This window comes from Frankliniella occidentalis, unplaced genomic scaffold (genome assembly GCF_000697945.3).
Source record: "Frankliniella occidentalis isolate FOCC.00 unplaced genomic scaffold, Focc_3.1 Scaffold270, whole genome shotgun sequence".
NCBI classification, from domain to species: domain Eukaryota; kingdom Metazoa; phylum Arthropoda; class Insecta; order Thysanoptera; family Thripidae; genus Frankliniella; species Frankliniella occidentalis.
In genome coordinates, this window is record NW_026267396.1 from 27,913 (window position 1) to 40,169 (window position 12,257).

General features: G+C 49.5%; 2 protein-coding genes across 2 annotated transcripts; one reads left to right on the top strand and one right to left on the bottom strand.

Moving 5' to 3' along the window:
- Positions 1-26: 26 nt before the first annotated feature.
- Positions 27-5,726, top strand: LOC113207416 (uncharacterized). Its single transcript, XM_052273409.1, has 10 exons — positions 27-518; positions 810-1,157; positions 1,429-1,514; positions 1,803-2,023; positions 2,134-2,276; positions 2,367-2,500; positions 2,597-2,699; positions 3,541-3,645; positions 4,369-4,569; positions 5,259-5,726. Exons 1-10 carry the CDS (start codon positions 486-488, stop codon positions 5,307-5,309), a joined length of 1,425 nt encoding a protein of 474 aa, XP_052129369.1. The 5' UTR covers positions 27-485; the 3' UTR covers positions 5,310-5,726.
- Positions 5,727-5,864: 138 nt separating this feature from the next.
- Positions 5,865-11,128, bottom strand: LOC113207393 (protein takeout-like). Its single transcript, XM_026423943.2, has 6 exons — positions 10,884-11,128; positions 9,169-9,261; positions 8,446-8,593; positions 8,190-8,323; positions 7,949-8,101; positions 5,865-6,455 (listed from the first exon to the last, which is right to left on the bottom strand). The coding sequence occupies exons 1-6, from the start codon at positions 10,990-10,992 to the stop codon at positions 6,307-6,309; spliced, it is 786 nt and encodes a 261-aa protein (XP_026279728.1). The 5' UTR covers positions 10,993-11,128; the 3' UTR covers positions 5,865-6,306.
- Positions 11,129-12,257: the final 1,129 nt, after the last annotated feature.

Genomic DNA, 12,257 nt, shown 5'->3' on the forward strand with positions numbered 1-12,257 from the left:
GGGGTATTTGGGTATTTGAATTCATTAAAGTGTTTAACACTAAAGTTGAACACTTAAAATTGTTCAATATCAGGGTTGGCTATGAAGCTTCAGACACATTTAAGTGTTCAAATTTCCTGTTGAACACTTCGAAATATTCAAATATCCTGTCAAACACCCAAACGTGTGCAACATAGTGTTGAGCATGTGCACGTGCACGCCAGTTGAACACTTTATTTATCAGTGAATTGCTTTGTCACTACAAATGAGCATTGCTTCGCAATTGCGAAGGATTTTGGCATTCGTAACGTTGTCACTGTGTGCGCCCGTGGAGTGGGTGGTCGTGCGAGAGAGATGAGGCGATTCTGCGAAGTCCTCTCCCGTCGCACGCAAGCTCCCTAGCCTCACACTCATTGCCACCCGTGTGCGCTTCGTGCGGGAGCCACCCCGCGGTAGAGCGCCCAGCCGGCCCAACAGAAGAGGGGCACCTCACCGGCGGACTGCAGATGACCGTCGTCAATTGGGATGACGAGAAAGAGGTAAATGAGAAGCGTACAGAAGTCAAAGTTTTCGCATAAATACTCTAGCTGTACTGCGGAAACAACGTGTGCCACGTAGCGTAGCACCTTTCAGAGGTGCTACATTTAGCACTCTTAGTTCCTTTACAAAGGTGTTGGTGCAGTAGCACCTCTAAAAATGATGCTGCACCCCATAAAAATTGCAAAGCAGCACCTTTGTTTTTTCTGAGTGAATTTTTTCCTAACTGTATTTTTTCCTAGTGTATTTGTAAAGTATTTGAAGGTATTTTAACGGACATTGGCGTGCACCAGGAGGGACACTCTGCGCCGGGGCAAAGTAAAGGACTCGAGGCTGGACTGGCGCCTGTAGCAGTAGGGGATGAAGACGAGGAGGAGGACGAGGCCGCCGGCGTGCTGCAGATGCCGGTGTTCTACATGCGCGCGGTGTTCCTTTGGCCCGAGGGCCTGAGCGCTATGCAACGCTTCCTGGCGCGCTACGTGTTCCCGCTGTTCAACACTCAGATCGTGCTCGGCGGGCTGGCCTTCATCGTCCTGGAGGAGCACCCCAACTTCATGCCGCCGCTCACCACCGCCGGGGACTGCATGGCGGCCAGCGTCCTCATCGCCAAGCTCATCGTGCTGCGCCGGGCGGGCCCACGGGTGAGTGAGTCGGGGATGGTGATTTTGAAAGCTGAAAATTTTCCGGAAAAAATAAAACGTTTTCGGAAAAAAATCGAAAAAATTGAAATATTACCAGAAAAATAGGTGGAAAAAAACTTTTCAGGAAAAAAAAATCAGAAAAAATTTGAAACAATTCTGGAAAATTAAAATTTTAAGTTGGGGTGGAGGACGTTAGTCGGGTTAGTCGCTGGATGGGCCAGTAAGTTGATGATACTCTTACTGATCCCCTGATATCCACCGTTTGGGTCAGCTTGTGGAGATGCGTCGGCAGCTGCAGTACGGCTTCAAGATGTTCGAGAGCCAGGCCGAGCCCGAGGCGTCGCGGGTCAACGCGAGGTGGGCAAGGATTCACTGACCTACAAACTGCTAATTAGCATCTTTTAAGGGGTGCTATAAGCAAGGCTAAAGGCACTTATGAGGTTGCTAATTAGTTAGTTAGTGCCTTTGCAAGGGCACTAAATTGTCTTATATGTTCTAATTTTTGTCATATTTTATGAAATTTGAGAATTGTTCATGCCGTTGCAGAGGTTCTCATACTTAAGCATTAGCGCCTTTGCGGGGTGCTGCGCTCAGTGTCCTGGCGGTCGAGTTGTGCGCCCCACTGTGCAAGTCATGTGCTCCCAGGTGTGTGTCCCGCTGCCGCACCATCTCCCGCCGCTTCGCCTGGCTCTACCTGCCGCTGTCCGTGAGCGCGGCCTTGCTGCTGATCTTCAACGCCTTCGCCCCCGCCGACCAGCGCCACATCATCGCCAACGCGCCCCGGGCACTGCTGATCTGCCCCTACACTTACTGGCCCCTGTTCGTCTGCAACATGGGAGGAATCGTCACCTTCCTCTTTTTCAGCGGTGCATTTCATCTGCTGTGAACTGATGCGGCGTTGTCCGCGTGTATTTCTGTCCGACGCGGACGTTGTGTCGATCCATTTTTCATTTTTGTTCGCCCTCTCCTTTGACAGCGGGGTACGACACGCTGTTCCTGTCACTGTGCCTCCACCTCAGCTGCAAGTGCGAGATCCTCCGGGTGCTGCTGCGGCGAGCAGGCAAGCACCACGGCCTGGCTCTTCAGAAAGAGGCTGGAGACGGGGGTGCGCATGATCAGGTACGGGGTACGGGGCACTACCTCCCGCCTCTTCGCATGCCAGCGTCCTAAGTTTGCGAGTGACATTGTAAAATCACAACGAACTGTCAGGTCAAGAAAAATTACGAGTTCGAGCACTGGAACGACGATGGCACTGCCTTCGACGCGAACTCGCACGCGGGCTCCAGACGGGAGATGGACGACCACCTGCGGTCTTGCGTCCGTTACCACCACATGGTCATCAGGTGGGCTACTGCAGCGGGCACCGCCAGCGGGTGGCAGCGGATGAGCCGCTGCGCGTCTCTTGAGCAATGACGCCACCACCTTTGTTCTTCGGACAGGCTCCGGGACGAGACGGAGCGCATCTTCTCCGGGGTTTCCCTGTTCCAGATGCTCTACGTCCTGCTGGCGCTGTGCATCCCCGCCCTCAGGCTGCTGCACGAGGTGCGTTGTTCCACTGATAGCTCCTGGCCAAGGAATTGTTCGGTTTGCGAAGGATTTGGCTGCTATGTACAGTACAGGGTGGTACATAGACCCCTTCCTTCATTTTGCTTATGCTGTACCGCATGCATGCGTGCGTGCGGGCTTGCCTACCGTCGCTCACCAGGGCGCCTTATGGCCACGTGCGAGTATGCAACCCGCCCGCACGACTGCATGCGGTAAAGTATAAGCAAAACAAAGGAAGGGGCCTATGTACCACCCGCTATGTACATATACCACTGTTAAAGTCTTACGAAGAAAAATGCCAAATCCTTTGTAATACGAAGGATTTGGACGCTTCGTAGGGAGCAAATCCTTCGTAGGTACGAAGCATTTGGCATTTTGCTTCGTAAGACTTTAACTGTGCACTCCAAATGTAAAGAGACAATTTTGTTCCTAATAAGGGAACGTTTTCGTGCACATCCAGATAGGATGCAATTTTCTCCCTAAATCTGTACACAATTTGTCTAGTTTTAGGGACAAAATTGCGTTCTTTCTGGAAGTGCTCGATAACGTTCCCATATTTAGGGACAAAATTGTGCCTTTCCATTTTCAGTGTAAGCCTACGACGAAATCTCTTCGCACTACAAAGAAAACCGTTTGTAGTTACAAATCAACCGAAATCGTTTGCAATGATTTAACAGTGTGTGTAACCGCGAATCTGCTACACTGCAAACTCAACTGTCGACTTTGTGACTTAGTTGATCCGTTTATAAGGCGCCGGCTGCACACGATAGGCCAACCCTCTCGCACCTTTGCATGCCGGCTAATTGTGGGCTAATATTCCCGTTTCACGTTTCTCTAGAAAACAATTAGCGCCGTCGATGTGGTCTTCATCTTGCTCTACTTCGCGTGGAACTTCTCTCAGCTGCTTTTTTACTGCTGGTTCGCGGATGTTCTGGCGGAGGCGGTAAGCGTTCCTATACTCAGCGCCATGGGGAGTTTCCTGCTCTGGAAACCCAAGTGTGTACATGTATGCGTTATTTGCTGAATACCTTCATGTATGCAGCAGAGACTGCGTACATGATCATGTATGCAGCAGATACTGTGCACCGGGTGTAACTGTGAATACGCAGCAGTGTTGCGGGTTAGCCTACTCTTTCGACCCGTAAGGGGCCATGGCCCCTGCGGCCATATTGAGTATGCAATCTCGCAACACTGCTGCGTATTCACAGTTACACCCGATACATGGCCATGCATGAGGGGAGACAAGATGCAAGTGTGTGAATACCCATTCGTGCAAGTAAGTGAGAACAGGTGTGGATTTTCCTTTGAAAATGCACACATACAGACGTACACACACACCGAGAAAATATTTTGGTCCTGAGCACTAAACATTTTGTCCCGAAACCGAAAGTTTTTGACGCACTACACAGTTGTGTTGTGCCTGGGCACCAAAGTTTTGTTGCCGAGCATTAAAATTTTGTTGCCAGGCACAGTAATTTTAGTGGCGGGAACTAAATTGTTTGTGCCAGGAACAAAGTAGGACGCACTAAACAACCGTCTAGTGCCCGGCAGGAAAAATATTTTCTCAGTGCACACACCTGTGCCCCTATGAGAAGTAGGAATGGCGCTCACACACCTGCAAGTGTGCGACATTCACGCACTTTCGGTTGTGGCGTGGGCCGTACAGTCGGAGGAAGTGTCGGTGGCCGCGTACGCAGCCCTGCGGCCCCCAGCCGTGGACGGGGCGGCGCTGGGCCTCGACAGCCCCGTGTGCAGCCTGGGCCGGGCGGGCGGCGCCACCCTGCGGCTCATCACGCTGCGCGCCCAGCGGCCGCTGCACCTCACGGCCGGCCGCATCACCAACCTCACCCTGGTGCTGTACCTGGAGGTAGGTGCGAATCTGTACCCGGCAAAGTTCGGCGGGCAAGTTTGAATCCGGCAAGAGCATCACGATGTGCAAAAGTTGGTTCGCATGGCTCAAAAACTGGCTTTTTGGGGTGTGCCGCATATGCCTTTGCGTAAAAAAAAAAATGTTTGTGGGTTTAACACGCTGAGTCTCACATGACCACACATATGGCCATGTAAAAGGGGGCCCCCGTGGGACTCAACGTGTTAAGAGGCGCCAGCCTGCTCTAATTCGCAGTAAATGCGCTACTCGGCTACCGTTTCTGACATATTTCCCAAAGTAGAAGAACTGCATTAGAACTCCTCATTTTGTGTCCCATCTGCAGTGTAAAAAAAATAGTTGTTCATGCAAAATGTGTATAAGTACCAGGTGGCTGACTCACACTGCGCACTTTCGAACATATAGTGTACCGCATGCACGGGTGTAGTCGGGACTCAAAATGTAGTTTCAATGCCGTTTGCTAAGTTGGGTACCAGTGGTGGGTCAGGGAAGCTCACTAATAAAAGATTACAGTGAATTTCACCGTCAGCTACGGTGAACATCACTGTGAGTCACGGTGATACACCCTGATTCATCCTGATTGACCAGACTGCAAAACAAAAACTGTTGTAAATGCACAAGATTATTTCCGCTGCTAATTTTAAATTGATACGTGTTATGCCCATTTTTAGATAATACGGAGGTCCCAGTCCATCTTCTCGTACTTGATCCGGCTGAGATAAGTAAACAACAGCTTTTCATCGTGACCCACTTCGAACACGACTGTTTTGGTTTGGGTTATTCATTCAAGAAACGCGACAACATTTGTACTTTTTTTCTATTTTTGAAGTAAGAAAAAGCGTACACTGGAAATGCAAGTGTGTGAATGTCGCTCACCTGCAGGTGAGCGACATTCCATTCGTACACTTAGGTGGGTAAAGGTGTGAATTTTTCCTAGAAAATTCACACGTTTACCCCCGTAAGTGTACGAATGGAATGTCGCTCATCTGCAGGTGAGCGACATTCACACACTTGCATTTTCAGTGTAAGAACTTTGTGTATGTGCTTTACGAGATCTCAATGAGGCAGTCTTATGCGTTCTGCGTTCTAGATTTAGCTGTTCGTGTTTAAAATATTTAATGAGACAAATCACGCTTCTTCGATAACCGGTTTTGTCGTATCGTTGTGTTGATTGAACACCGCGCAATTTTTTCATCCAAGGACGTGCAGGTTTCGACGCTGCGATCGATTTTCTAGCGCTTATTTGTAATCACACTAGGAGTTCAGTACAGTAAATCTTCCTACAGAAAGGCGTTTATTGCCACTGTCGTCAGCATAGGCTAAGCCTCTCTATACATTCTTATGGTAACTTTCCACATACATCACAGAAGGAAAACCCACGGTCCAAAACAACGCGCCAATTAACGCGTGCGTAACATTGTTTGATGATCGTTTTCTTTTTCCTGGGTCTTTTCTACTTAAATCAGTCCGCTGGGACGCACATGGTATGACGACTTAACAAGATAACAATAACACAATCATCTTAAAATCGGTACTGGTATGAAAACAAATTTGCTTTTTGAGCTCTTTTTTCTTTCCCTTTCAGATATCACTATGTCGTGTGCTTATTAATGCATTTAAACAAGTCTAAAAATAAAATTCTTTTAAATCACTCAAGTTGTTGCAGGTACACTAACAGAGGGCACTTTTAGGAGTGCGCCATCCCCCAATAGCTTCATTCTAAACGTAGGCGTACTCCCACGGTACGAGATCGGAAATATTCGTCAAAATTTGGTGGAACACCTCGGCAACGGCGCCAGCGATTGTAGGGCCGATTTCTTGAGTTACCTCGCGCCAGTTTTCGTTGATAAACCGATTCATGTTCTCGCCTGCAGAGAGAAAAAAAAATGATTTTAAAAAGAGTTCAATAACGTGACAAGTGCAGCTGAATAGCTAGGTGAGAAAAGGGGGGGGGGTAAAACTTGATGGGTTCAACTGGCAAGTACTTTGAAACGTTCAACACGCTCGCAATAAGGGCATGACCACACACTAAAATCTTATGAACATTCATAGCCTACTGAGTTCTGTATAGGCATGCATGATCGGCTTACGCATTTTTAAATCCACTGTTGAAATCCTTCGCAATTGCATTAGCATTCGCTTCGTAGGATTTGAACAGTGTACGTCATTATGCAGAAATTTGAGCATACTGGCGTATAGCGTTAAGTCTGGTGATTCGGGAGGGTTCTACCGCCACACACTGTAAATCTGCGTCGTTCATTGCAGCTGGTCTCTTTAAGTTGCCCGCGACCGCCACGCCCCGGGCAGGGCAGGGCGCGCGTCGCGCCTCGACCGACCACCAGTTCACACGATTGTCGACATTTAATGAGAAATAGATGCAGCGGAACCCGTCAAGTGGCCCCCGCCGGCCCCCGCCGGCCCCCGCGGCTCGCACGAGCGCGCTGCTAATAGGCGAGCCGCGCCACGCGACGACTATGGAAAACAAACTTGGGTGATCCAATCCCAGCGGACGATCGTAAAGCCACCGACACAATCAGAGAACCATCCGCAACATTCACAAGAGGGTTATTTGTGAGAACACAAAATAGTCGTTTCTCCCAAATAATTGTGATGATTGTTGTCTTCTGAACCACACTCAGAGAAATGTTTTCTCATTTCAAGTGCATTTCTTGACCTCGGATCAATTTAAAAACCTTTAGGGAAGGTGGAAGGTGACTTAACCTTCCGCATTGGGGATTGTTTTTTTTTTACTCCAAGCAAAAATCTTCTTGTGTCAAGAAGAAAATAATCTTGGGCCTCGTTTACTACAAAATGTACTTTGCAACAAGAAATCATTTTTCTGAGTGAATATTAGGGATCATCGAGAAAGTTCGTCCGTCGTTCATCGTTACGAAATGGTGCGGTTTAGCCTTGGCTCTCATAGAGCCTGATAGGTAGGCATAATGTTGCCTACAGTGCACGCGTGTACTGCGGGGTGGTCTACCCCGAGTCGTCTCGCCGAACTCTCGCAATTTGACGAACGAATCTGAGAAAAAACAGACGTCTTTTCTGGACGATCCCCCTTATATGATGCTGCCTAAACCAACCATACAAAGGTTGTCATAGCTAATCAGTGTTTTGGCTGAAGGCTGTTACGGATGTTGAATGGTCGAGAATTTACCTTTTTATTACCCTAAGGCCCTGGATCAGGCACATTATTTCCCAAAAAAGACAACTTTTATTTTAAAAATAATAAATACTCTGCTAATCTTAGTGTGTAATAGTTTGCCAGTTTAAACTGGCAAACTACTACACTGAGATTAGCAGAGTACTCAAAAAATAAGATAAAGCAAATTGTACTCGCGGACTTCGTTGTACTTACCAAGAAGTTTGTCGCCGTTGAAGAGGTTTTCCAGTCGTACGTAGACACGGGTCGTGTCAAACTTCAGGTTGGAGTTTGTAATTTTCATGTAATCCTTGCCGTCAGACTGCTTTTTCAGGTCGTAGTCGAACGTGTAGTTGAATGCACAGTTCTCTGTCGGAGAGGGAAGGAGAGGGGTTACTACTCGTTCCATTGACCGCCAGCCGGGCCAGTCCGCTCAAGCTCAAACCGTGATGCTTACTAAGGGTGATGTTGGCGGGCCCCTGTCCTGTGATGGGTAGGATGAGCACGTTGCCCGTCACGTTGTAGATCCCAGTTATCGAGATGGTTTCGCCTTTCAGGTTCCACTCGATGTGCCTCTTCTTAAGATCAACCCTGTAGTGTCATTAAGAGAAACGACATTTTAGAAACAGCCCACACCACACCCATACTTTCCCTCTCTTCGCTAGGAAGTTGTCGAATGTGGGGTGTGACTAGAAGGGGCTTATTGGGCTTACTTTGCCGATTCGAAGACGAGTTCGGGAAGTCCGAGAACTGTAGCCTCCTTCATGTGGATCTTGAGCCCAACGGACCTGGTGCCCTGCGAAACCTTGAAGTCGTACACCGTCAGCGGGTTCAGGTTGGGGATTTTGTATTTTCTGTCGCCTGTAGGAGAAATACACCCTCATGAAATGTCCGTGTGTACCGGGGGGTGTCAGAGCGGGCTGTGTCGCGGGCCAGCCTACTGCCTCCGCCCGTGGGGTGCCAACGCTCCTAGCGCCCAATGTGGCATGCAAACCGGCAACACTAGTGAGTCCGCTCTGATACGCCCTGCCATGCCCACCGCAGGCGGCAGGCCCTAGGCGGACGGCCCGGCGGCCCGGCATAGCTAGAGCGCCTCAGGAGTCCGGGGTAGGCAGCCCGCCTCGCCCCACTGCGCCTCGTCTCTTGCACATTGCCTATGCTGCCGGCGGCGTCCAGGAGACTGCATAGGCGCCTCCTGCCCGGCAGAGCTTTGCGAAAGCGTCTTTCGAGACCTACCGACGTAGACCGGGAAAGACCAGCTTGCTCTGCGTAGGCTGACGTAGAACGAGCTACAGGTCTGTCGCAGTCTACAACCGCGACGACTCCCGGGCCGTGACGGTCTGTCTACTCTAAGCCCAATAAAGAGTACGTGTAAAGTACGACAAGAAAGAGGTACAATATTATCATATTCTACCAGTAAAATGAACACGACTTGCCGTTGATGAAGTGGGGGATGGCGTTCCGGCCGGCCTTCACCACGCATTCGTTGAGGTTGGGGTCGTTCTTCTTGCAGGCGGTGATGTAGCTCGCTGCGGGAGTGAAACAAAAAAAAACACAAACGATAATGTAGAAGATTGTCGCGGACTTTACGTGCAATGTAGCAGTACATCGTAAAGTGGTCGGGATGCGCGGTGCGAGGCTTGCAGAACAACGCCGAAATCTCTCCCCCCCCCCTCCCCGGCCTCGCTCCCCGCACCATCGTCCTCTCTGTCACTGGTCTTTGTTAAAACTCCTTAGCAGGCAAGCAGGCTGTCTCTCACGTAAAGCCGCAAGTCCTTGAAGGGGGTCTCGAGTGATGGGCGCACATCTACATCAGGTTAAACATAATAGTCGGGAAAATGGAAATATCGAGGGTCAGTGGGTCCGCGCTCGTGTGTGTACATTAGCAGCACAAAACACACAAGAAAGAGAGGCCTCATAATTTCCTGTGCCATAATTTGGCAGCTCGATGCCAAGGGCACTTGACCAAAACCGGTCCGCGCGGATTGGGGAAAGGGAGCAAAGGGAGTACCCCGTCGGACCTGGTGCGGGCCGGCGGTCAGGCGCCTCAGGGCCACCTCGAGGAGTGCTTGAGCCTCCGGAAAGGCGCCGGGATCTGATGGGACCATCATCAGTAATAATAACAATTATCAAAGAAATTATGAAGCAGACTCCGTGGTGTGGGGTGTACGATTCTGGAGGAGAATGGAACCCCCCATACAACTCGCTAAAATCTGGTTTGAAAAGTGACTTTGACAGGCTCAAGTGCGGACCTCCGGCTGGGAGCAGGTCGTTCCTCTGTTTGTTACTACACACTACATCAGTTTGGAATGATGGGGAGGTGTCGGTCAAAATAATGCGAGCAACCCATACCTCGTATGCGTGCGTGTGTTTAACATTAAAGTTGAACCTGCCGCACAGCACAGCGGCTTGGGTTGTAGGAAGCTGTCTTAAACGAACTTCCAGCAGTTCCCAAGGAGAACACCGAGAGGACAGCCGTAAACTCACAAGAGGCAGGCAGGTGATAAATCAGACGAGTCTCTGTACTCAGTGCTCACATTCTCGACCATGCGTCGCGCGTGCGCGTGGTTAGTGAAACTGGTGCGAGCTAATAGCGAGACCACTGCTGACATTGTCGCTTGTCACCCGTGCCTCGGTGCTAGTCGTTCAACTTTGTGCCCGGCTTCATAAAAGTAAATGAAAAAGGTAAACTTCGATGAAATAATAATAAAAAAAACAAGATTTTTTATCTTTTGCTGGACAAATTTTTATCCTGTCCAACTGAAGATGTAAATTTGTCACTATACAAATACACGCTTCACAATTGTATCTTGCAAAGATGTGCACACGCACGCATTTTGCAATGGACAAAAACTGCCCCTTGCCATGCAGAGTGCAAACCGATGTTTATAGAAACCAATAAACATTTCACTGAAAAAACTGATTTTTTTTACGGATTTTACAGCAGCTGAGCGGTGGGGAAAGTATTCCATATATTTCCAAATTATTCCAGGTATTCCTAAATTATTCCAGATATTCCACGTGCACTTAAAACTTTGAGTAGTCGACCCCTCGCCTTTTGCGCTACAAATTTTCCAATTTATTGCCGTCAACATTTACAAAGTAGTTTTTTGACAGTGGCTTTCACCACTGCCTGTCCTGTGGCACTCACGCATCTTGAGGCCGATGGCATGGGCGGGTGGCGCGTTGGCCATCACCAGCAACAGGGCGGCGGCGGCAAGCACCACGGCCGGGGCGGACCCGCTCTCGCACTGGGTCATCTTGTCGGGGAGGCGGTCACTCCGGAATTGAACTGAGACTGGTCGCGGCTCGAGAGGCGCGCAGAGAACGCGACGGGCGGGAGGTGCGCTCGCTCCGGCAGACCACAATAAAATAACGTACGACTACCGCTTTTTATTTATATATATCCCATGCGAGGCTGCGGCCACTGCCAGCCGGTAGCAAGGAACTCCACAAACACGTACACACACACGCGCGCGCGCACACACACACACGCACACACACACAAGATCCTCACGACCTTGACGGAACTAGTCTTGCAGTCTTCAAGACGGGCTGGTGTGTGTGTGTGTGTGTGTGTGGCTGGGAGAGAGAGGGTAGAGAAAGAGGGAGAGAGAGGGGGTAGGGTGTGTAGGTGCGCGCGAGTTGGTGCGAGTGCGAGAGCACTGAAGGGGGGATCATAGGCCTCTAATAGAGAAAGAGTGCGGTAGGTCATGTCATATTGGCTCATGTACTGAATCACCATTATACGCGAGAGGTATGCTGAAAATTTCGAGTTGTCTCAAAAGTAGGCGCCAAAAGGCGATCGCTTCAGAAAAGGGAGCCCCTGAAGGCGCCTACGCAGTGTCTCCCCTGATCTCTCCTTTGTGCACATTTAACATATGCCAACAGGGTGAATAAAAGTAGTGTTTCTTCAAAAGTGCCTTGCATTGATGCCCCATTTCCCCATGCAACCCGTTATTAGAGAAAGAAGGTGCATCAATGGAGGGCACCTTTTTTTTGGAGAAACAGACTCTCTGACTTGGTAAATTGTGCTAAGGTGAGGTGCACCCAGGGGGGGAGGCACATCAAAGCGCCTTCTTTCTGAAAAATTTCACTTTGGTTAATACATGATGTAACATTTAAATGTGAGTCAGGATGGTAAGTCGCGCACACTTACCCAGGTAGAACACGTTTGTCAAACTGATCTCAGAACGACCTCATTTTGACGCTAATCGTCAAGATTTACTGCGGCCAGGTAGCTAGATTGAGCTCATTCAGATGTCTAATGAGCGTCACTGACGAGTTTTTGACGATTGTGTTCTACCTGGGTACTTCTTTTTATTTCAGAGACTGTCAAAACAAAACTGTATTCTTACTAGGCGCGTGCCCGAGCTTGCAAAGCTTTCTGCAGTAGCGGGCTAGAGCTAGGATCAGAGACCCCCCCCCCCCTTTCCGATACGTATGTGCGTAGGATGATCGAAAGCATTAGGCATGCGTTGCGTAGTCAACTCATCGGTAGCCAAGCACTCCATTATATCTGCAG

Excerpts from the sequence above, each read along its gene's own strand:
- LOC113207416 (XM_052273409.1), top strand. The coding sequence starts at position 486 with ATGACCGTCGTCAATTGGGATGACGAGAAAGAG. Across the intron at positions 1,515-1,802 it reads GCGTCGCGGGTCAACGCGAG|GTGTGTGTCCCGCTGCCGCA; the intron begins GTGGGCAAGGAT and ends ATGTGCTCCCAG. Across the intron at positions 2,024-2,133 it reads CACCTTCCTCTTTTTCAGCG|CGGGGTACGACACGCTGTTC; the intron begins GTGCATTTCATC and ends CTCCTTTGACAG.
- LOC113207393 (XM_026423943.2), bottom strand. The coding sequence starts at position 10,992 with ATGACCCAGTGCGAGAGCGGGTCCGCCCCGGCCGTGGTGCTTGCCGCC. Across the intron at positions 9,262-10,883 it reads TGCCATCGGCCTCAAGATGC|CGAGCTACATCACCGCCTGC; the intron begins GTGAGTGCCACA and ends TCACTCCCGCAG. Across the intron at positions 6,456-7,948 it reads CAACGGCGACAAACTTCTTG|GCGAGAACATGAATCGGTTT; the intron begins GTAAGTACAACG and ends TTCTCTCTGCAG.